The sequence below is a fragment of the Schistocerca americana genome, chromosome 7, assembly GCF_021461395.2.
Source record: "Schistocerca americana isolate TAMUIC-IGC-003095 chromosome 7, iqSchAmer2.1, whole genome shotgun sequence".
NCBI classification, from domain to species: Eukaryota; Metazoa; Arthropoda; class Insecta; order Orthoptera; family Acrididae; genus Schistocerca; species Schistocerca americana.
The window spans coordinates 360,267,755-360,291,892 of record NC_060125.1 but is presented as its reverse complement, the minus strand read 5'-3'; the positions used below and the strand labels follow the sequence as shown (position 1 = coordinate 360,291,892).

Below are 24,138 nucleotides of genomic sequence, written 5' to 3'. Positions count from 1 at the left end.
TCGCTGGAAGAACGACTGCCGGAAAGCCTCCGTGCCGCTCGAATCTCTCTAATTTTACATTCGTGAGGTATAAGTAGGGGGAAGCAATATATTCGATACCTCATCCAGAAACGCACCCTCTCGAAACCTGGACAGCAAGTTACACCGCGATGCAGAGCGCCTCTCTTGCAGAGTCTGCCACTTGAGTTTTCTAAACATCTCCGTAACGCTATCACGATTAACCAAATAACCCTGTGACGAAACGCGCCGCTCTTCTTTGGATCTTCTCTATCTCCTCTGTCAACCCGACCTGGCACTGATCCCACACTGATGAGCAATACTCAAGTATAGGTCGAACGAGTGTTTTGTAAGCCACCTCCTTTGTTGATGGACTACATTTTCTAAGGACTCTCCCAATGAATCGAAACCTGGTACCCGCCCTACCAACAATTAATTTTATATGATCATTCCACTTCAAATCGTTCCGCACGCATACTCCCAGATATTTTACAGAGGAAACTGCTACCAGTGTTTGGTCCGCTATCATATAATCATACAATAAAGGACCCTTCTTTCAATGTATTCGCAATATATTACATTTGTCTATGCTAAGGGTCAGTTGCCACTCCCTGCACCAAGTGCCTATCCGTTGCAGATCTTCCTGCATTTCGCTGCAATTTTCTAATGCTGAAACTTCTCTGTATACTACAGCATCATCCGCGAAAAGCCGTATGGAACTTCCGACACTATCTACTAGCTCATTTATATATATTGTGAAAAGCAATAGCCCCATAACACTCGCCTGTGGCACGCCAGAGATTACTTTAACGTCTGTAGACGTCTCTCCATTGAGAACAACATGCTGTGTTCTATTTGCTAAAAACTCTTCTATCCAGCCACACAGCTGATCTGATATTCCGTAGGCTCTTACTTTGTTTATCAGGCGACAGTGCGGAACTGTATCGAACGCCTTCCGGAAGGAAAATGGCATCTACCTGGGTGCTTGTATCTAATATTTTCTGGGTCTCATGAACAAATAAAGCGAGTTGGGTCTCACACGTTCGCTGTTTCTGGAATCCATGTTGATTCCTACAGAGTAGATTCTGGGTTTCCAGAAACAACATGATACGCGAGCAAAAAACATGTTCTAAAATTCTACAACAGATCGACGTCAGAGATATAGGTCTATAGTTTTGCGCATCTGCTCGACGACCCTTCTTGAAGACTGGGACTACCTGTGCTCTTTTCCAATCATTTGGAACCTTCCGTTCTTCTAGAGACTTGCGGTACACGGCTGTTAGAAGGGGGCCAAGTTCTTTCGCGTACTCTGTGTAGAATCGAATTGGTATCCCGTCAGGTCCAGTGGACTTTGCTCTGTTGATTGATTTCAGTTGCTTTCCTATTCCTTGGACACTTATTTCGATGTCAGCCATTTTTTCGTTTGTCCGAGGATTTAGAGAAGGAACTGCAGTGCGGTCTTCCTCTGTGAAACAGCTTTGGAAAAAGGTGTTTAGTATTTCAGCTTTACGCGTGTCATCCTCTGTTTCAGTGCCATCATCATCTCGCAGTGGCTGAACTATTGTTGGCGTTAGTTTGCTGTCGATTCTGACGAGGATAATACCATCAGTGAGCTGTGCACAGTAACTCACTCTCTGCCCTATCTTCATATTTGTGATGAATTTTACTCTAGTTATACCGCTGGCTGCTGCTATTTCAATAACCCTATATTTGTCTGACGATAAATCCTTGCTTCATTCCATTTCGCTACACTGAAACCACCTATATCTTTAATGGACGTTTGCATTTGTCTGTTAAGATTTTCTAGCTTCTCGTCCACATAAAAACATCTGACATTACACGCTTCGACTCGTTGGTTACATCTTCCTTTACAGTCTCCTTCTGTAAATGTGAATGGAGAACTAATCTTGAATTATTTGCCAGTGGTGAGATCATCATGACACTTAGTGAAATAAAGGCTACATATTTTCATATACATCTATACTCCGCAAGCCCCGCTGTGTGTGGCATAGGGTACTTTATGCATCACTGTCACTTCCCCTCCTTCCTGTTCCAGTTACAAGTGATTCGCAAGAAGAACGACTGCCAGTAAGCAGTCGTCTCAAATCTCTTTTATCTTCATGGTCTTTTCGCGAAGTTTGGAACCGCGTGACCGCTACGGTCGCAGGTTCGAATCCTGCCTCGGGCATGGATGTGTGTGATGTCCTTAGGTTAGTTAGGTTTAAGTAGTTCTAAGTTCTAGGGGACTGAAGACCTCAGATGTTAAGTCCCATAGTGCTCAGAGCCATTTGAACCATTTTTTTCTTTTCGCGAAATATACGTAGGAGGAAGCAATACAAGGTGTCCAAGAAATGTTGCGGCAAACTTCGAGGTGTTGTTGCAACTGATTGCCACAATCGCCAATGGAGACATGGAGTTAGTTGTTGTTTAGAGAGTCCTTGTCTCCTATGAGCACAATGCCCTGTTACCTCGATAGATGATGGTTCTGAACACGGGTATCCATCTGCAGTTTATTTTTCTCCAGGAACCCTCTAAAACCTCGAATGTTTCTCGGTATACAGGAGAAAAAACTGCAGGTGGAAACTCGTGTCCAAAACCGTCATCCATCGAGGCAACAGAGCATCACATTCAAAGGAGACAAGGCTGTTCTACGCAGCAACTAGCTTCATCTTCTCCACTGGCGATCGTGTCAACCAGCCACGATCACTGAACAACAAACAACATTGCGAGACATTCCGCCAACCGTCCGTCAGTGTACGAAGTCACGTTTCTTGCCGAAAGGGTGGTCTGATGGCAGGCTCAGGCAAATGTAACTTCGACGTTCTGTAGCGTCTTTGGATGACGTTTCCGGACACGGATTCCTACCCTCGATTTGTTCCTCAAGATACCCTCTACAACCCCTCGAAGTCTGTTCATATATTTCTGGAACGCCCTGCTTGATTCTTCTAGGAACGTACATTTTCGGAACTTTTAAAGTAAATCACACAGTGATGCAAAACGCCTCTCTTGTGGCGCCTGCCACTGGAGTTCGTTGATTATCTTCGTGATGCTTTCGTGATTACTAAATGTACCTCTGATGAAACACGCTGCTCTTCTTTGGATCGCCTCTATTTCCTTTATCAATCCTATTTGGTACAGGTCCCATACTGAAGAGCAACATTCAAGTATTTGTCGAACGAGGGTTTTGTAAGCTACCTCCTTCGCTGATGCACTAGATTTCCTGAGGATTCTGCCAATGAATCACAGTCTGGCATTGGCATTTTCTGTGATTAGTCTTACGTTGCGTGGAAATAGAGTGTGTGTCTTTAATGTGTTGTCCCCATTGCCTTCTGCATCCTCATGTCGTAGATCTTTACTGATACTTCCACCTTTTAGTGGCAGTTCCCCATCCCAAGGGCAACGGGTTGTCCTGAAACTCTGTCGACTCCTCCGACCTCGAGGATGACTCCTTATACCGAAATTCTGCCGCCACCAGTGCTGATTAGTATTATTCGAAATTAAATCAACGCCTGGCCCCGAACACGCAATGCAACGTTATAGTAGCTCTGTGGTTTCTTATCACTACCTCCAGTGAACAGAAAAGTTTCCATACTATCTAATTTGTTTAGCTCTTGAGTAGATACCTAACCAAGACACTCTAAAAGGTACTCTAAATGTGTGTTTCTAACAATCTGTAGCTGACAGACTAAAATATCCTCCCTGCCCCTTCCACGTGATCAAGAACATTCTTCTTCTTTCGTTGCGCCCTACTTTGGGGTATGTTAAATCAATTAATTTTTAACGTTCTCTGCCTTTCGATTAGCCTGGTATTGTTTCATTCTTCCTTATATTGCTTTCCTTTCTTCTTCAGAGACTTACATTGTTCGTTTGGTTTTCACTTTGACTTGGAACCTCTCTTTCTTGTCTGTGGTTCTTTTTTCCAGTTTTATCTATGAGCATATTTTGTGATTTAGAGTTCTCTTACGTCTATCTCTGTTTCATTAAACCAATTTGGTTGTTTTTTGCGGAAGCAGTCAAATGTTATTATTAATCTATTTAAGTTCGTTCTGAGAATGTGTCCATAAAAATCAATTCCTCTTTTCCTCTTTGTGTATGGAAGTTTCTCGGTAGTTTGGTAAAGGGTCTCATTTTTATGTGAATTAGTTTGTTATTGTGGAATCTGGGGCCGGCCGGGGTGGCCGAGTAGTTCTAGGCGCTACAGTCTGGAGCCGCGCGACCGCTACGGTCGCAGGTTTGAATCCTGCCTCGGGCATGGATATGTGTGATGTCCTTAGGTTAGTTCGGTTTAAGTAGTTCTAAGTTCCAGGGGACTGATGACCTCAGACGTTAAGTCTCATAGTGCTCAGAGCCATTTGAACCAGTTTTTGGAATCTGGGGCCACGGATTTTTCTTAATATCTTCCTTTCTTTGATCTCCAGCCTCTCAGCTAGGCCATGGTTGGTGATGGACAATGTTTCGGTTACATAATGACTCTGGTTTGATTACTGTACTATAATACCTTATTTTTACATCCCATGGGAGGGACTGTTTGTTATATGTGTTTTTGGTGAGTTCGAAGGCCAGTTCAACGTAACTTCTTCTAGGTTCCATTGCCTCTTTCTCGAGGGCATTCCAGCTGATTCATTCTGCAAGATCTTTGAATTCTTTTACGATCTCTATTTTTTTTGTTCTCCCACTTTAAAACATTTTGGTGGGTTTTTATGTTTTTCATTATCTTGGTCTTTTAAAGGAGATTTTGAGACCTTTTGCTTGAGACCTTGAGCTTGATTTTGTAGGTCTCGGGCTAGTAGGGCCATGTTATCTGCAAAGGCTAGACAATTAACTTTGATGCCTTTGTCTTATGTTCCTAGTCGAATTCTACTATGAATCTTCATATTCCACTCTCCGATTACTTTTTCTAGGGGGCAGTTAAATAGCAATGGCGAGAGTCCATCTCATTGGCGTACCACAGTTTTTATCTCAAAAGCATAGGAGAGTTCTCACATGAATTTTACTTTGGAGCACGCGTTCGTAATGGTTTCTCTAATTAGGTGTATGTGTGGTTTGCTTCTTTTTATCTAGAGATGAGGGATTCCCCGGCCTATTGGATCGTGTGCTTTCTGAAAGCCTATGAAAGTGATAACATATGATTTTGCTCTTGATTTTTGATAGGCTACGAGGTTTTCGAGGTTTAGATTTTGTCCTGGACAGGATCTTCCTTTGTTGAAACCCGCTTGGTATTCTCCAAGTTGACTGGGGTTCTGCCCAGTGTAGTGCGACTTTAGAGAATATCTTATGGAATGGTTGCATGAGAGACATCTTCCATTCATCTGGGATTCTTTCAGTCATTCAGATGTCTTCGAAGATGTTTTGGAGAGAGTCTATGGCATTTTTTTGACATTTTTCCAAATTTCAGCTGCTATTTGGTTTTCTCCTCAGGCTATAAAGTTTTTTGAGATTTGAAATGACTGTCTATAGTTCCTCGGTGGACGGTAGTTCAGAGTTAGGTAGGTCTGATTGTTGTTGAGGTCTTAAAGTCCATTTTTTTTTGTGGGTTCTTCACAGTTGAGATTGTTTCTGAAATATTTTGCAATTAGCGCTGTTGTTGCGGGCAATATTTCCGTTTTTGTTTCGGAGCTGTAGGGCCGGTGGGCTATATTTGATTAGTTCTTGTTTAAAAGTCTTACGAGAGTTCCTTGTCTTGTTTTTGATTAAGTCTTCGTTGATCTGTAAGAGAAGATTCTTTTGATATTTTTGTTCATTAATCTTCTCATGTTTAAGAAGGTTTGTATGTTGTGATCACTTTTTTGTGATTACCGCTGTTGTCATACTTTTCTTCCCTGTTTTTGTTTTGCATGTCTTTAATCCCAGGAATTTATCTTTTCTAGATCGGATTTTTCCTTCTTTTGGGGTTGTTGGTTCCGTTGTTCCTTTTGGGGATAATTTTGAATTTTATTTTAGAAAAGTAGTGATCAGAATCTAGGTCGGCTCCTCGAAGAACTTTGACATTTTGTATTTCTTTGAGGAACTTCAGTTCGATTGTCTCGTGATAGAGTTGGAATTCACCTAGGTGTGGGTTTGTTGGGACACATGTTTTCTGTTTTCGAGATAGCTTATTAAAGGATGTGAATTTCAGGATCATGTGCTTGGCATAATTCTCTCATCTGACGCCATTTTGGTTGGTTCTGTTACGTGCTGGGTAGCTTCCACTTTTTCTTTCTTTTTGTATTTCTTCTCCTTTTCTCTCTGGGCATACGGCCTTGCCGCAGTGGTAACACCGGTTCCAGTCATATCACTGAAGTTAAGCGCTGTCGGGCTGGGCTAGCACTTGGATGGGTGACCAGCCGGTCTGCCGAGCGCTGTTGGCAAACGGGGTGCACTCAGCCCTTGTGAGGCAAACTGAGGAGCTGCTTGATTGAGAAGTAGTGGCTCCGGTCTCGTAAACTGACACACGGCCGGGAGAGCGGCGTGCTGACCACATGCCCCTCCATATCCGCATCCAGTAACGCCTGTGGGGTGAAGATGACACGGCGGCCGGTCCATACCGTTGGGCCTTCCAAGGCCTGTTCGGACGGAGTTTTATTTTCTCTCTGGGCATTGAAGTCCCTGATAAAACGACATTGTGCTTTTCAGGATTTTTTGCAAAAAATCGAGTTAGTCCCAAAAACCGTTTCATCCTTTCTTTGTCCTTTTTATTGTCTTCATTTATGGGAGCTTGTGCAGTAACGATGGTGTATGCTTTGTCAGCAGATTTTAAAGAAGTGTGGGAGTCCTTCAGATTGTGATTCAAGGTTGAAGAAGGAGTGCAAAATATTGCGAAGCCAATTCCATGCTGTGGTCTGTTTACCATAATTTTTTGCCTACCTTTCCCCTTGTATATTCTGAAGCCTCCAGAATCAAAATTGTTTTCATCATAAATCTGGTTTATTGTAGGGCCGTTATGAGAATCTTGTGATTCTTGAAAGTGTATGTAAGATGTTCTAATTTTCCAATTTTTAGAAGAGAATTTTCGCTCAAAGTACCTATGTAACTTCATCTTGCTTGAGGTTCCAGGACTCTCCGACTCGTCTTTGTGTAATGCTGCAGACTCGACAGAATCCGATTGTTAGCTTTTGTGCACTTTGATGCAGTGAATTGTCCACCTGGGGTAATTTTTTTCACATCAAAGTCTTCCATGACTGATAATATTATGTATAGGATGGCTCTTATTGTTAGAGGCTCTAGTTTACGACCACTGTTGTTAACCCTGGAGGTATTTTTCAGCCACCCTTAACCAGGGGAACAGGCGCTGACAACGGGCCACCGAGTCTAGGGACAGCTGCCTTTGGATTTCGATTTCTGTGTTGGTCCGCGACTGGTATTTTATTTCCCACCTATTCTGTGTGTCTGCAGAGCCTTTCCCTGTTCGTCACCTGCGCCCGGTAGGGGAACAGAACAACCCCCCCCCCCTCCCCCTCGGATCAAGACCGGAATGATTCTTTCGAAAGGGTACAGCCTCTTTCCTTTCCCATCCTTCCCTAATCCGAGCTTGTGCTCCGTCTATAATGCCCTCGTTGTCGACGGGACGTTAAACACTCCTCCGGATGAAGAACATTATATGTCATATTTTTCAAAGTTTATGTAAAGTGTCCGCTGCCGCCATTTCGATATCCTTTTCCTGTGTTATGTTCTATATTTAACGCCTGTCTTCAACCAGATTACCTGGCATTTTGACTCTACTTATATCTCATCAGTCAGTGTTGAATTTTTCATGTAAATGAATATTTCGCAACTGTTGGTATCTCTCCACCTTACCGGTGTATATTGCATTTGAAATTTAAAATTTCGCTCTTATTTATGTCTAGTTTTAGTCACTTTCTGTACGAATTATTGCATCCCTATAGCACTTTTCACAAGTGAAATTAATTGTGTGACTTTAATCCGAACGCTTCTGTGAAAAATTTAGAGGACTCACTATTGACTAAATCCCTCACCACACGTATCTGTAAGCAGCAGTTGCATGTGACGCCGTATCGTTTTTTCTTACACATCTAGCGGTCGCTGTTGCCCCTGCACGTCGTATCACCTTTTGTAAGCGTAATGTAAAATTATTCCTACCACAAGAGTTAGAGATGTCAATTTTCCCTTTTTTTAGCTGTGGGTAACATAATCTGCGTCAGTAATCGAATCATCCTCCTTGGTACTTATTCAGCCAATAAGAAACAACTACGTTGCGGTTCCATCCGTTACCAACCGCAGCTTTAACACGATATAAGTTGTTAACTGAACTAGATGGTTTAACAGTTAGTCTCAGCTAGAGTAATTGTTGTACATTCCACTACATTTGCAGCAGCGACACTAAAAATGCGTCTCAAACTACCTGAGGCGAAAATATACTTTTCGTCAAAAGTACTACATAGTTGCTTAACTCTTGTAGTACTTTTGACGAAAGTATATTTACGCCTCGTATAGCTTGAGACATTCCCAACTATGTCTGATGTACAAATACTTTTCAGGTATGGTTCATGCAGGGGAACTTCTGTATCTGTTTCCGAGCAACTCATCGGGACCAATCACGAATCCTAACTCCAACGACGGAAAGGTGGCAAGTCAGTTGGCAACACTGTGGACCAATTTCCCCAAATACGGGTAAGACCCATCAATAATGATTCTGATTTTTTTATTTTGTTTGTTAATAGTGCCCTGGATCATTAATCACTTAAAAAGAGCGTCAGTCAGTCGCATTTATAACGTTACACCGAACAAGTCGTAAAGGCTATATCAGATACTACAGAATAATCACAAATAATAATGTTTGGTCACTGAAAACAAAACGTTGGCTATTGCAATAGCCGTTGATGCAGTCAGATCTTGTAGAGGACAGCCCGACAGTCAATTGCGAACTGGTGTTTGTATTATCAACTTGCATTCAATTGACGTCTTCAACTGTCTTTGCTGAACTGAATGTGTGATACATCCTAGAGAGAGGGGGTAACATTCATACAAGTAATTTTGTTCACTCGCCTGTCTCAGGACCTAGGTCCAACATTATTTTTCCTTGCTTGACACCACGTTGGAGCCTTAAGTGTAAGGCGCATAAGTGCAGCTGTTTCGTGTAGGTGGCTGGCAGACTGCGTGTATAACGTAGTGTTTGTGTTGTTGATCGAGTTGAAAGAGAAGGAAGAGGTTGCAAGATAGCGTTGGCACGCAACTTTCTCATCCCAAATGGCACAAACGGCACCAAATAGCGTAACACCACCAATGAGTGGCGAATTTGACTCAAGACATCGAAGTAAAATGTGGTGATCAGGAATTTTTCTTCTTAGGAGGTCAGACAATCCATCGCCCTGGATTCAAAATAGTCACCTCCGAGTCGAATGCCGAAACAATGACGCGCGTAAGCGATCTCGGCTACAAAGGTAGTGATATTTGGCAGATCCACCCCACTACACACACACACACACACACACACACACACACACACACACACACACACACACTCACACTGCATGAGCCTGGCAACAAAGCAACAAAAGTATCTGTATTACATAAGCCAAGAAAATAATTAAACCCAGAAATCTGAATAATGTTCATCCATAATTCATCCAGCGTCTCCTATTTATCAAATTGTCAATATCTGATCGTTTCTGATAATCTATCATCAGTGACGAACACTACATCGCAAGAAGGGGCTCTGAAGTTTAGGGGCACTTAAAGGCTGATCTGTAACTGCAGTGTGCGGAACTCTGCCAACAGTAGTGTGAGTCTCTCTCCAAACTCCTCGCGCCCTGGCAGGCAGGCTAGCGTACCCGTAGGTACAGTCGTCGCCCGAGTGAGAGATGGTTGATAGTAGATTGAGAGATTCGCGCAACGGCGCAAAACCGGCTAAAGCTGCGCCTGACATGAGTATCACATGTCCCTAAGAAAAACGCATGTTCAGTCACTCTTCTTTTAGGGACCATAAATTGTTTAACCATAAGATATAAAGATAACTTAGTGCAGTGGGAAGAGAAATCAATTGACATCAGATGGGATACGGACGCCTGAAATGAGGACGAAAATGAAGATAAATGTTGTTGTTGTTGTGGTCTTCAGTCCTGAGACTGGTTTGATGCAGCTCTCCATGCTACTCTATCCTGTGCAACCTCCTTCATCTCCCAGTACCTACTGCAACCTACATCATCCTGACCATACATGGCTACACTCCATACAAATACTTTCAGAAACGACTTCCTGACACTTAAATGTATACTCGATGTTAACAAATTTCTCTTCTTCAGAAATACTTTCCTTGCCATTGCCAGTCTACATTTGATATCCTCTCTACTTCGACCATCATCAGTTATTTTGCTCCCCAAATAGCAAAACTCCTTTACTACTTTAAGTGTCTCATTTCCTAATCTAATTCACTCAGCATCACCCGACTTAATTTGACTACATTCCATTATCCTCGTTTTGCTTTTGTTGATGTTCATCTTATACCCTCCTTTCATGACACTGTCCATTCCGTTCAACTGCTCTTCCAAGTCCTTTGCTGTCTCTGACAGAATTACAATGTCATCGGCGAACCTCAAATTTTTTATTTCTTCTCCGTGGATTTTAATACCTACTCCGAATTTTTCTTTTGTTTCCTTTACTGCTTGCTCAATATACAGATTGAATAACATCGGGGAGAGGCTACAACCCTGTCTCACTCCCTTCCCAACCACTGCTTCCCTTTCATGCCCCTCGACTCTTATAACTGCCATCTGGTTTCTGTACAAATTGTAAATAGCCTTTCGCTCCCTGTATTTTACCCCTGCTACCTTAGGAATTTGAAAGAGAGTATTCCAGTCAACATTGTCAAAAGCTTTCACTAAGTCAACAAATGCTAGAAATGTAGGTTTGCCTTTCCTTAATCTTTCTTCTAAGATAAGTCGTAAAGTCAGTATTGCCTCACGTGTTCCAACATTTCTACGGCATCCAAACTGATCTTCCCCGATGTTGGCTTCTACCAGTATTTCCATTCATCTCTAAGGAATTCGTTTTAGTATTTTGCAGCCGTGGCTTATTAAACTGGTAGTCCAGTAATTTTCACATCTGTCAACACCTGCTTTCTTTGGGATTGGAATTATTATATTCTTCTAGAAGTCTGAGGGTATTTCACCTGTCTCATACATCTTGCTCACCAGATAGTAGAGTTTTGTCAGGAATGGCCCTCCCAAGGCTGTCAGTAGTTCTAATGGAATGTTGTCTACTCCCGAGGACTTGTTTCAACTTGGGTCTTTCAGTGCTCTGTCAAACTCTTCACGCAGTATCGTATCTCCCATTTCATCTTCATCTACATCCTCTTCCATTTCCATAATATTGTCCTCAAGTACATTGCCCTTGTATAAACTCTCTATATACTCCTTCCACCTCTCTGCTTTCCCTTCTTTGCTTAGAACTGGGTTTCCATCTGGGCTCTTGATATTCATACACGTGGCTCTCTTTTCTCCAAAGGCCTCTTTAATTTTCCTGTAGGCTGTATCTATTTTACCCCTAGTGAGATAAGCCTCTACATCCTTACATTTGTCCTCTAGCCATACCTGCTTAGCCACTTTGCACTTCCTGTCGATCTCATTTTTGAGGCGTTTGTATTCCTTTTTCCCTGCTTCATTTACTGCATTTTTATATTTTCTCCTTTCATCAATTAAATTCAATATATCATCTGTTACCCAAGGATTTCTGCTAGCCCTCGTCTTTTTACCTACTTGATCCTCTGCTGCCTTCACTACTTCATCCCCCAGAGCTACCCATTCGTCTTCTACTGTATTTCTTTCCGCCATTCCTGTCAATTGTTCCCTTATGCTGTCCCTGAAACTCTGTTCAACCTCTGGTTTACTCAGTTTATCCAGGTCCCATCTCCCTGAATTCCCACCTTTTTGCAATTTCTTCAGATTTAATCTGTAGTTCATAACGAACAGATTGTGGTCAGAGTCCACATCTGCCCCTGGAAATGTCCTACAATTTGAAACCTGGTTCCTAAATCTCTGTCTTACCATTATATAATCTATCTGATACCTGCTAGTATCTCCAGGATTCTTCCATGTATACAACCTGAAGATAAAATGAAGATAAAATAAAACCTAAATTAGGACATACTGTTTATTACTGTCACACAGAGAAAAGAGGAAATTAAGGTCTAGGTATGATTCCAAAACTGAAAATTAAAATGATTCATAATGAAGGACTTTCAGCCAAGATAGCAATACTTGTTTGAAAAGTAAACAAAAGAAATGCCATGTAAATTATTCAAGTGTTTCCACGAAGATGTTTACATTCTCACCGGGAAATGGAAGCCAAGATGGGAAATTCCATTATGAGTTGAAAATTGAAACTTAATAAGAAAGTACGACATATATTAAATAGCGACTATTTTGTTGAAAACTTTATATATATTACAGTCGACAGAGGTCATACGTTCGTAAAATTTGCAAAGAAGAGCATATTTGTCGTTATCATTTCTTCGACAATGAAACCTGTAGAAACTGACCAAGATCGGGACAAAATGGAATTGAAATGAAATTATATTTTATCAGACAATAAAGTAATTGTGCAGAATGTGACAATCCTAAACCATTTTACAGTTGTAAGTGATCTGAAACTCAAAAGCTCCAGAACGAAAATAAATACGAAATCTAGTACGAATCAGCCTTATCAGCTACCAACTCAGAAATGAATATTAAGAAGATTTGTTTAAAGATCAAAAGGTATTGTAGATTAAAGAAAATGCAGATTTTGCAGGTGCAGATGAATGTGCACATTATTTTAACAAAGCTACTTATGCAGACATAAAAAGATGTTACAGATACGTAGAAAGCCCAAATACAAAAAATTCAAGTGTAACACGGCAGCAATGAAAGAGACGAGAATTTCAAGGCAAAATTTAGAAAATCAGAAACTACTGTTGGCTACACATCACACTTCTTGAGATAAGGTAGCAGATGGAGCCGTAGCTACCAACAGAGTATTAGTATTAGTTTTCCAATACTTCTTTAAACATGTGTAGTTTAAGAGACGAATCTAAAACATAGACAACAACTGATACAACGTTGAGATGATGTATTGGCTTCCAGTTAAAATGAGCAATATAAGAGGAATGGACTAAATTACTTACAGGCTATCTGGAGAAGAATAAATTTCTTGCAAATTACATTAGTGCTGCATTTTTTTATACCCATCAGACATCTGTCCATACCCTACACTGCCTTGAGAAATAAGAAATTTAACCAACCTACATTAGTATGTTGAAGAACACGTGCCTCTGTTATTAACTGCAACTGATCCGTGGAGGATTTCGAGGAGGGAGCGCTTTAATCAGCTGCCCTTAAACCAAATGTACTTTGGAGGTTTGTGGACGATACTTTCATAGTGTGGCCTCATAGAGAAGATAAATTGATGGAGTTTCTTCGCCACGTCAGCTCCATTTATAATAACATTCGGTTCACCCTGAAAGTAGGGAAGGATGGTTGTTTTGTCTTTCTTGGATGTCTTGGTTAGACGAAAGAATGATGGCTATCTGCAGCATTCAGACTACTGCAAGTCGACTCATACTGATCGGAATTTGCAAGCGGTAAGTTATCACCAGTCGCAAACTGTAAGCATATTTAAAACACCCATACACAGAGCTCATTCTGTCTCAGATTTAGATAGTTTGACTAAAAAGGTCGTCCAACTAATGACAGTGGTCAGAAAAAAGTGGGTATTCCACCCAGCAGATTAACAGGAGACTCTCAGTTAAAATCAATAATCAGGAAGTGGATAAAGAGGAGAACACGCCAGCAAAATCTTTTGCTTTTCTTCCTTTTGTGGCCTATATTTCGTTTAAAATATCAAGAACCCTCTGCAAATTTCAAGTGAAAGTGATTTTCCGTCCACCATCTAAGATCTCAGATCTTTTGGGATCGGTGAAGGACAACTTGTTGTTGTGGAAGGTGGGAATTTACAAAATATCTTGTCAGTGTGGTATAGTTTACATAAGACAGACTACACGCTCTGTGAAAGACTGCTAAACTGAACATGAACGTTGCATTGACCTCTTGCAAGTCCGCTATTGCCGAACACTATTTCCACTGGACATTCAATGATGTACGATAGAACTATGATTCTGACTGTGGTGTCACCACCAGACACCACACTTGCTGGGTGGTAGCCTTTAAATCGGCCGCGGTCCATTAGTATACGTCGGACCCGCGTGCCGCCACTGTCAGTAATTGCAGACCGAGCATCACCACACGGCACGTCTAGAGAGACTTCCTAGCACTCGCCCCAGTTGTACAGCCGACTTTGCTAGGAAAGGTTCACTGACAAACACGCTCTCATTTGCCGAGACGATAGTTAGCATAGCCTTCAGCTACGTCATTTGCTACGACCTAGCAAGGCGCCATTATCAATAGATATTTAACTTGTGATGCCTGTACCATCAGACCGATGTTCTCCAATTATGCATTAAAGTTAAGTATTACATCGTACTTTATTTGCTACTATAAATTCCCTTAACTGTTCCAGACCTCACGCCAGTCTGCGTGAGCTAAAAGCGTGCATTTCGGCTTCACCTCATAGTGACTTGGCTGTCTTGTCAAGTCACAACACTGACCACAGCAACAACTTTTGGGACTCCATTATTAAAGAATCCTTGGAAATACGTCTGGTGGAAAATCTGATGAACCGTGATAGCGGTTAGCAGATGGACAGTGCTTGGCACCCCATCATATCCACGATTTGTTCCAGTCGAAAACGACAGAGTGCGCCAATGGCCGCGGCGAGCGGTAACACAGAGGACAGCTGAGTCACGCAGTTCCACCAGCGAGGGCACTGCAGTCGGGTAGTGTGGTCTGTCTTGCCAATTTTGACTTTTGCGCATAATACTCGCAACGGTCTACAAAAAGGCGGAACAGAGCAAGTCTTCGTCAGTCTTCGATGGCTCACGTGAAGATGACTGGCAGGTGCCCAGTAGAAATATCGTGCAATGAATTAAACGACGGCCGGCTGCAAGTCCGAAATTTGTTTGAACAGTGATCATGCTCTTAGGATGCGTTTCAACGGACTTCGCCAGTTCCAGCAGGATAATGAGACACCAACCACGTCCAGAATTGCTACAGACTGGCTCCAGCAACACTCTTCTCAATTTAAACACTTCCGCTGGTCACCAAACTGTGATGCCTTGCAATGTGCTGCTCATAAGAGATCTCCACCCCTCGTACTCCTACGGATTTATGGACAGCACTCCAGGGTTCATGGCGTCAGTTCCCTCCAATACTACTTCATACATTAGTCGAGTCCATGCCACGTCGTGTTGCGGCACTTCTGCGTACTCGTGGTGGCCCACACCATATTAGGCAGGTATACCAGTTTCTTTCTCCCTTCAATATATTTTCCTGTATGTAAAAAGTGTATTTTCAATTCCCACACACATAAAAGTTAATTGCATATATTGAAGTTATTATAAAGCAACGTTCCATTAACTGTTGGTTATACTTCCTGTAGGTACACAGGCTAGATCACAGACCGGTCTTTCGTTTTCCAGGGATCCAGCGCCGTCTGGAAGTCCAGTGGTGTGGGAGAAGTTGACGGAGAATGCTTCCAACTATCTGGATATGGAATTGGAATTTGTGACCCGTCAAGACTTGCTTAAGGAACGGATGGATTTCTGGAGGGATATACTATCTACCTGATGATTTGTATGTTGTAAGACCCTCTGTCACACAATACACAGTGCTAAATAAACTTTCATCTGCTTAATTTATAGAACAGTATATCCTTACAATATCAGCCTTAATTCCATTTAAGGTTCTTACTTACAATTTATCTTTTAAAATATTGCAAACTACTACACTCAATGAAGAGCACAAACATCTCTGATTTTTTATGTAGTTACCTTTGTTGCGTCTGCAGTCGACAATACAAAAATCACATAGCTATTTAAGCAATTTTACTGTAAATAAATGTTTATAGAAATCAATATTTCCCTTATAAAAATGTTAAGTTACACGTTTAACTGCAAACTGGGTCTGCTCCAACGCTTTACAACATGTTATACCTCCTAGTTAGAGAATCACTGTTTGATATATGATTAGAGAAGATACGAAGAACTCAAATGGACAGGGAAACTCGAATTTTCGTATGCAATGATGGTCCGCAGCTGTAGAGCCACCTTTCTGAAACAAAAAGAAGTGGATGAATAGAAATTTAATGCAGTGTAAGATGGGAGAGGAGAAAACTTATGAGGTTACGTTAGCAACTTGGTGGCCATTTGGAAGACCGCCATCTTCCAACAACTCGCAATTTTTGAATGGAATGAGGGACTTCTGATACATCGAATAGACAGAGAATTGCAAGAGAAAAACAACTGAATTTTTCGTTTGAGCGTAATGTCACACATTCTAGAATTACTTAACATTTGTACAGAACTAAGCAACAACTGGTTATAACACAAGAAGGTGTGTCCCATGTCTTACACAGGACATTGTCAAGTTGTTGTTATCCACTGCACCCATTCCTCATGAAACTTAACCAACACATGTACTGAAATGTGAGCTCAAGCATAGAGTGAAGTCAAGCATCCCTGGCGTGTATAAAGTAGATCCATACCTAGCCTAGGTATCCGAGTTGAGGAAATTAATTTAGAATTATTTTGTAAACTTGTGGATTGTCAACAGTGTTCACTCTTTCAGATATCCATGCATGTAAAGCCACATTTAAAATGAATTTAGAAACATGCTTCAGTTTACAACACTGTTTGCAGCCTTTCCTGCAACATGTTGCTACGTTATCGTTTTTCTCATCCCCATCCACACCAGCGACAAACATTTCTACATATGAATTCACAACATCTACAACACTCAACCAACAGGAAACTTTTACACTGTATATTCACGTCAAGAGCTGTGCTATGACAATTGAAGAGGAAGAACTGATGATATGTGATCCTGTATTAATAATACTCAACGAAATAAGCAGAGCCGGCCGTCGTGGCCGAGCAGTTTCTCGCGTCCGTCGGCCGTCGTAATTTACTTTATTATTTACTACAGAAATAGATTGGTAGTGGTGACTGTTGCCGACTTACGTGGTGGGCCTTAATCAAAATGATATTTCATTCAATTTTGATTTACAGTATATTAATTTCCTCAGCTAGTCAGTTCACTTTAAAGCAAAAAATCTTTATTTATTAATTACAATTGCGGCCCACATACGCATGAGAGTATTTTTTCCTTACCTCCATTAACCATTGCATTGTAGCTGCAGTCCTGGCTCTGGCTCTCGGCTGTTACACTGAAAGTAAGAATCTTAAAGCTACGTATTTTCTGCAACGTCAGGTGGCTGTAGAGAAAAAAGTATATTATGTTAATAGTGGGCGAGTTTTTCACTTCCGCTACATAATGGCGTCGTTGGCTGCATCGGCCGCTGCGATTGTTGCACTGTAAATTAATCGAATGCATGTTAATTCAAGGAAGGTGGACATGAAATTGGGATCACCTCTTACAAATTGAAAGTGAACAATAATATTAAATCAATATATTACCTACTTAATTAGTACAAATATTCTTACATTTGCCAGCACTCGCAAGATGTCTGTCTACACACAACCAAGACAAGACAAGAAGTGAAGACGACTAAAAAAATTAACAAAAGAGCGTATCTTGCAGTCCCTTTAGATCATTTTGTTATATTTCTCTGCCTTCGAAACTTACACAGAGAAATTATTATAATACGGATACATGAGAAAGATGTATGTTCGCCTGAGCAGCTAGCGTCCAATTATTCAATTTTTAAATGTCTCTTCTTTATAAATAATGTTTTTAAGTCTTTTCTTGGTATTTCACTGGGGATGGTATAAGTTCTAGACGCTTCAGTCCGAAACTGCGCTGCTGCTACAGTCACAGGTTCAAATCCTGCCTCGGGCATGGATGTGTGTGATGTCCTTAGGTTAGTTATATTTAAGTAGTTCTAAATCTATGGGACTGATGACCTCAGATGTTAAGTCCCATAGTGCTCAGAGTCATTTGAATCATTTTTTAAATAAGCAGACAAACAACACAACTTATTTGTCATTGGTGGATAAAAACATATGGTGCTACAGAAGATGTGGCAGGAATTACATGCTGTGTGAGTGGAATTTTGAAGACAGTTCTGGTTTCCGTAACTTCACTCGGATCTTGTCATCCGATTTTGAAATTATAATGAATTTTACAGGACCAGTAGTTCCAAAGAAAGCCATATATTTCAGAAAAGCAATTCCTGTGAAGCAACAACTGCTGTTACATCCGGCTTTTTTTTTTTTTTTTTTTTTTTTTTGACAGCAGGAGGTTCCTATCAAAGCCATGCACATTTATTCCACATTTCAAAACCAGCCATGTCACAAATCAATAGTTACTATAGTTTGTGAAGCTTTGGTTGAAGGATTCAAGGACTATGTAAATATAATTCTTTTATGTTACTAGCATTGTAACATCAATTTATTTGACCATACATTTATTTTTATTTTCATATTGTAATTAACCCTAATTATTATTTTCAATAAAGAAAATTTCTTCAGCCTCAGTTCACTCACACGTCTAGTGAATGTGACAGGGGAATCTTCAGTCTATGATTCCGCTGCCATATCAACATTTAACACTGCTGCCTCCTAGATACATTCATTTCTGTCACATATAAAACGTCTTTTTTTTGTCGCCATCCTTTCGTAGGGCGGCATCTCACATTCTTGCTGAGGACAAATTTTTCCAAAGTCTCAAAAAGAATCCTGCTGTCATTGCTCTTGCTGTGATATTGAGAAATCAATGACTTAACCCTCCAAAGCCCATGTGGGTTCCTGGCGGACCCAAACACACTTTTTTTCCCTGCCCAATCCCCATCTCATCCTTCACTGCTCTCTCCTCAGTAGTGCTTGAGAAGCTGACAGGACAACATCGGTCCTATAGGTCAGTAACTCTTATTTTTTCGATTGTTTTGCTAAAAAACGTGGTTGGTGTCTGAGCAGAGCCCATGTGGGGGTGTGTGTAGAAAAATTTGGCACATGCAAAAATAATTTTTCCTCTTCGATTTTCAATTATTTGAGCTACTTAAGGGTTATTTTCACTCTCTGCGTCATTGATCAAACTGAGATGATCTGAATGGAACGTTTTGCTCATTCAGACTTTTCTTTGTTGAGAAGATGTCAAATCGTTGGATAGGTCCTTGGTTCGTCGGTGAGGAGCAAATCATAGCAGACTGGGAGTGAAAGGAGAGAGAAAATTCACTTCAAGAAGATAATATTGAAGAAATAGACTGTGAAGTGGAGGGCGAAATTTTGCTAAACTATGGTACAGTGTCTGATGAGTTCTTCATTGCTCCTGAAGAAACTTAGATCCCTTGCAACAGCCAGATTTAGACGACTGTGAACATTTAGACTTAGTTTTGCGGAAGGATGGAGAGACAATTTGGACAACTTTGAGAAATTCAGCAACGAAAACTCCCTTACTCACCTTCCTAACGCAAAAGGGGTCACTAGATTAGCCAAAACTGCTCTCTTCTTCTTTTAATTATTTGTGAGTGAAGATATTATTAAGAAAATTATACTTCACGCTAATGAAGTAAACGATAAACAGAAACTTTGCTCCCAAAGTTAGAAAGATACACTGGGCCCACTGATGACGTAAAGCTGAAAGAACTTACTTGATTTACCTTTCTTTGTGGTACTGCTAATATCTCTGATGTGAGTCTTAATGGTCTTTCTTCTCAAAAATTTGGTCGTCCATTTTCATATGTGTAGTGTCCAAAAACTGATTCAAATGCCTTCTTCCACATTTGAGATATGGTTCTAAACAAAGACATAATGAGAGAAGAAGAAATGAAAAATTAGCTGCCATTCGCAAAGTGTAGGACATTTTCAGTGCAAACTGTGGGACATATTATACCACTTCCAAATACGTGGATACTGATGAAACTCTTCTTAGATTCAGTCAGAAGTGTCCCTTCAAAATGCATATCCTTAAAAAACGATAATATGAATTTAAGGTTGTCACTTTGCAACTCTCACACATTTTATTTTTGTGGTGGGATACCCTACACAGGTAAAAATACCTTTCAGATGGATGGCTCCCTTCTTTTGCAAACATGCTACGTTCATCACTTGTGTGAAAACATAAAAAATACCATCGCACTGTAACAGCCGAAAACTGTTTTGCATTGTACAAATTGGCTGAGGAGCTTACTAAACATAAACTCACTTTTGTTGGCACCATGCAGAAAAACGAGAGAAATATCTCCTGGAATGCTCGTTGTGAATGAATTAGATCCTACTACATCCATATTTGATAACCAGCCTGTCATAATGCTCATCCTCTGCGCTGAAAAAAAAGAACAAGAACGTCATACACGATTCAGGAACCATAAATCCGGGTACTTCGGAACCTGATGTCATTGAATGCTATAATCTGGCAAAAGGTTGAGTTGATTGTTTCAACAGAATGTGTCACTCTTACACAACCAAGAGGTATGCTTGTCATTGGCCCTCGCAATATTTTTATGGCTTATTTGATATAATGGAAGCAACCAGCTGTGTTTTATTCACCTTCATTGGAACTAAATTGTCTGGACAAGATTTTTTGAGAGATACTCATATAAAGCATAGGCAAGCTGATGTAAGGATTAGGGAAACCCCATGTCTCAAAACAGGAGTTGTTGTTGGAACTAAAGAAGATACAATGGCCCAGTATCTGGCCTGTCCCCTCAAGAAAATTAGATGGCAAATGAAATAGAAGAAATCATGCTAAACATATGCCAAATTTAACCATCCAATTTCCATAGAACATGAAAAATTGAGTTGGTCATGTCTGATGTGTGATGGAAATGATGATTATGATGATGATGATGTTTCAGATTATGGGGCGCTCAACTGCGTTGTTATCAGCGCCTTTACTCAGTCCAATCTCGCCTATTTCATCAATGATGATGAAACGATGAGTACAACACAAACACCCAGTCATCTTGAGGCAGGTGAAAATCCCTGACCCCGCCGGCAATCAAACCAGGGACCCCGTGCTCGGGAAGCGAGTGCACGATCGAGAGACCATGAGCTGCTGACTGATGCAAATGATTCACAAGTGAATCCAGAGAAGAGAAATTCTGTGATGGGAGTTTGCAGTATTTATTCGTTCCATTTTTATTTTCAAGTATACACTTCTACATTGACAGAGTAGTATAATCTGTAGTATTATGAGTATTGAATAAGTATGCAACTGCTACGACCGCTAAAATAATTTATTCACATAAATTAGTAGTTTTGGCAATTATTTGTTACCATTTTCAGATCTGCAAAAGGTGAGACTGAAAACGCTAGGATACAGCACGTAACATAACAGAACGCACATTTATATCCAAGATTTGCAACACATGGAATAACAATATATGTATGTTTACATCTTCACATAGACTTCTCCTCCAGCACAGCAAGTGGTGCTACACAATGTATGTCCATGTTGGTATTGTGAGCTGTACTGGAAGTTGGCACATTAGTTTTAAAATAACAGCTGTGCACACACATTTTATTGCGTCAATTACAAGTGGTAGCATTCATCAACACTTTACAACTGACAGATCCCAGTGTAAACATTCTTAGTGACACATAAGTAGATCAGGTGGTGCAGAGGTAGTACGAATCAATATTATCATCTCACATTAGATTAAGGCATGGATCTCCTACACCATCAATTCCATATAATTACATGTGCCTAAATTATTATCATAATGCACAAGCTAAGTCAGTATTCTACATTTTCCAAAAACTCTATAAAATCATGTGCACCATTTATAAAACATAATTTATACATAAACCTTTTTGTGTCATGTCAGAAATTATTCAAAAAAATTATAAAAAATTCTTAATAATTCCTTACAAAATTTCCTTTTATATGAAATCACAATCAATGTGATAACCTAAAACCACTTAAAAGCTCTCTAAGTACAGCTAATGTTATAAACATTTTTTAAATTATGATATTTTTGACACTGACGATATGCTGTTAGATGATGGCATTTTTGACATTAGTCGCCTAAAGTGAATATCTTATCAACATATTTGTTCTTGCACAGGTACATGTAAGAGTGAGCTGCTAATGCTAGACCATGGGCTCAGGTTAGGAGCGACTGCAATCCCACATGGTCTAATAACTATACATTGGTTGTATTAAACATTGTAAGACTGTTCACCTAGATAACAGGTGATCAGATTGCACACAGGTGTCAGGTGACAAGATCTCACTTAGATTTCAAGCGATGTGATGTCACGGATAAGGTCATGTAAACACTGTAATTGACAACAAAAGCACAAACACCAAATAGCTCCCTTGTTGGTAGATATACTTTGAATGTATTCTTGATGAAACATCAGATCTGTATCTGTAGATATTGAGCTATTCCTGGATGTATTAAAATTAATCTATTCATTATATCTTTAGCTGTAGGTTGTCACATTGATTGTGGTTTTGTATACCTGTGTACATTGTTGTTATTTTCAAATTTGACATGCCAACTTCTAGTACAGCTAATAATACCAACATGGACATGTATAGTATAGTACCATTCACTGTACTAAAAGAGAAGGCTGTGTAACGATGTAAACCTAGATATTTTGTTACTCTGTGTACTGCAAATCTTGGACATAATGATGCGTGTTAGTATGTTAGCTGCTGTATCCTAGAATTTCCAGTCCTACATTTTACAGATCTGAAGATGGAAACAGAGAGGCGCCGAAACTGGTAATCTATATGAATAAATGATTTTAGCGATCTTGGCAGGTGAAAATTAATTCATTACTCCTATTTTCAAAGTTTATGGACCATTCAAGTTTATACATTTTTCTAAATCTGATTTTGGTATAGTCAGTAATATAAGTTGTTTTTGCTTCATTTCTGAAAAGACAATTTGCAAAATACTTCCAGGTTCATTCAAAGTGTCTTCGAGTTTGCATATATTTTGAACTTCAGTAAGCCTACAATACTTTGAGTTTGAATATTGTTCTAGATCTGATTTCGTAATGAATGTAATTGGTTGGTTATAATTCCTTTTTGAAGGCAATTTTCAAGAAATTTCTGTATTTCATGCCTCAAGTCTGAATTAACGATGAAAATATGTGAAGTTTGACAGGTATCTCTTTTGTACAAGAAATACGCATGTTCTCATATTCAGTGTTCACTCAAGTTTATATCTCTTTCTGGTATCAATAAAATATTTACCATTTTTTTTTTCATTTGGTATTCAACGATGTACCCACTTCAGCACCATTTATTTGCATTATTGATTTTCTTCAATGACGAAACACTTTTTTCCATGTATTTTCAGACCTACAAGCAGCACTTTTGCTTCCTGGAGCTTAAAATTTTGAGATTATATTCGTAAGTACCCCTGAATTCATTCTATGATGTTTTGAGACCCGTCCAATGCGATTACGCCAAAAATATATGTGAGGTCCAGGCAGATCCCACGTGAGAGATGGTGTTCCAGGTACCCACGTGGGTGATGAAGAGATCGGCATTTAGTGGTATTGGGCCACGAATGGTGTTCCCTTGACCTGTACCAACACAGTCATGGAACACTGATTTTGTGTTGCCAACATGTTGCTACTAACTGTAGTCTAGTACTAGCTGTGAACAATGTTGAAGAACATGTTTTGAACTCAGTGTAAATATGTCTTAGGATAAAGTGATTCTTTGAGGATCTTTGGTTAGCAACACAGTAAATAGGATTGCAATACTTCATTGCTTGATTTTTTGGGGAACAAAAGCAGGAAAAATGTAATAGCACACACACAAGTTGAGCGTGTTAGATAAATAAATAAAGACCAAGACGCTGCACAAGCAGAACTAGTGGTACAGTAAATGTGGACACTGGCTCATTTGGGAAGAGAGTAGCCCCCCCCCCCTCATCGAGAATTGCAGGCAGCTCACCTGCACATGAGTATGGATGTCGAGCAAATAACGAACTCTGCAGCAAAATCCACACTGGATTGGAAGGAAGAATTAAAAAGAAGAGACAAGCTGTCACCATTCAACACCAGCAAGAAATACAAAGGAGGTAACGAGTGTGACAACACTCAATAGAGGTATCTCTGAATCTTTCAATTTAAATGAAGGATCAAGTTCCCTTCCTTGCAGGGGGACTTTGAGGTTGGCACTGAATAGTCTT

The 24,138-nt window shown here is 40.2% G+C and overlaps 1 protein-coding gene across 1 annotated transcript in view; it reads left to right on the top strand.

Moving 5' to 3' along the window:
- Positions 1-15,721, top strand: part of LOC124622930 (cholinesterase 2-like) — a 98,957-nt gene extending 83,236 nt beyond the window's left edge. The window contains exons 8-9 of the mRNA XM_047148720.1: positions 8,472-8,604; positions 15,503-15,721. Coding sequence (XP_047004676.1) covers positions 8,472-8,604; positions 15,503-15,650 — 281 coding nt within the window. The 3' untranslated portion in view covers positions 15,651-15,721. The remainder of the gene's footprint in view (positions 1-8,471; positions 8,605-15,502) is intronic.
- The last annotated feature ends 8,417 nt before the right edge of the window (positions 15,722-24,138 follow it).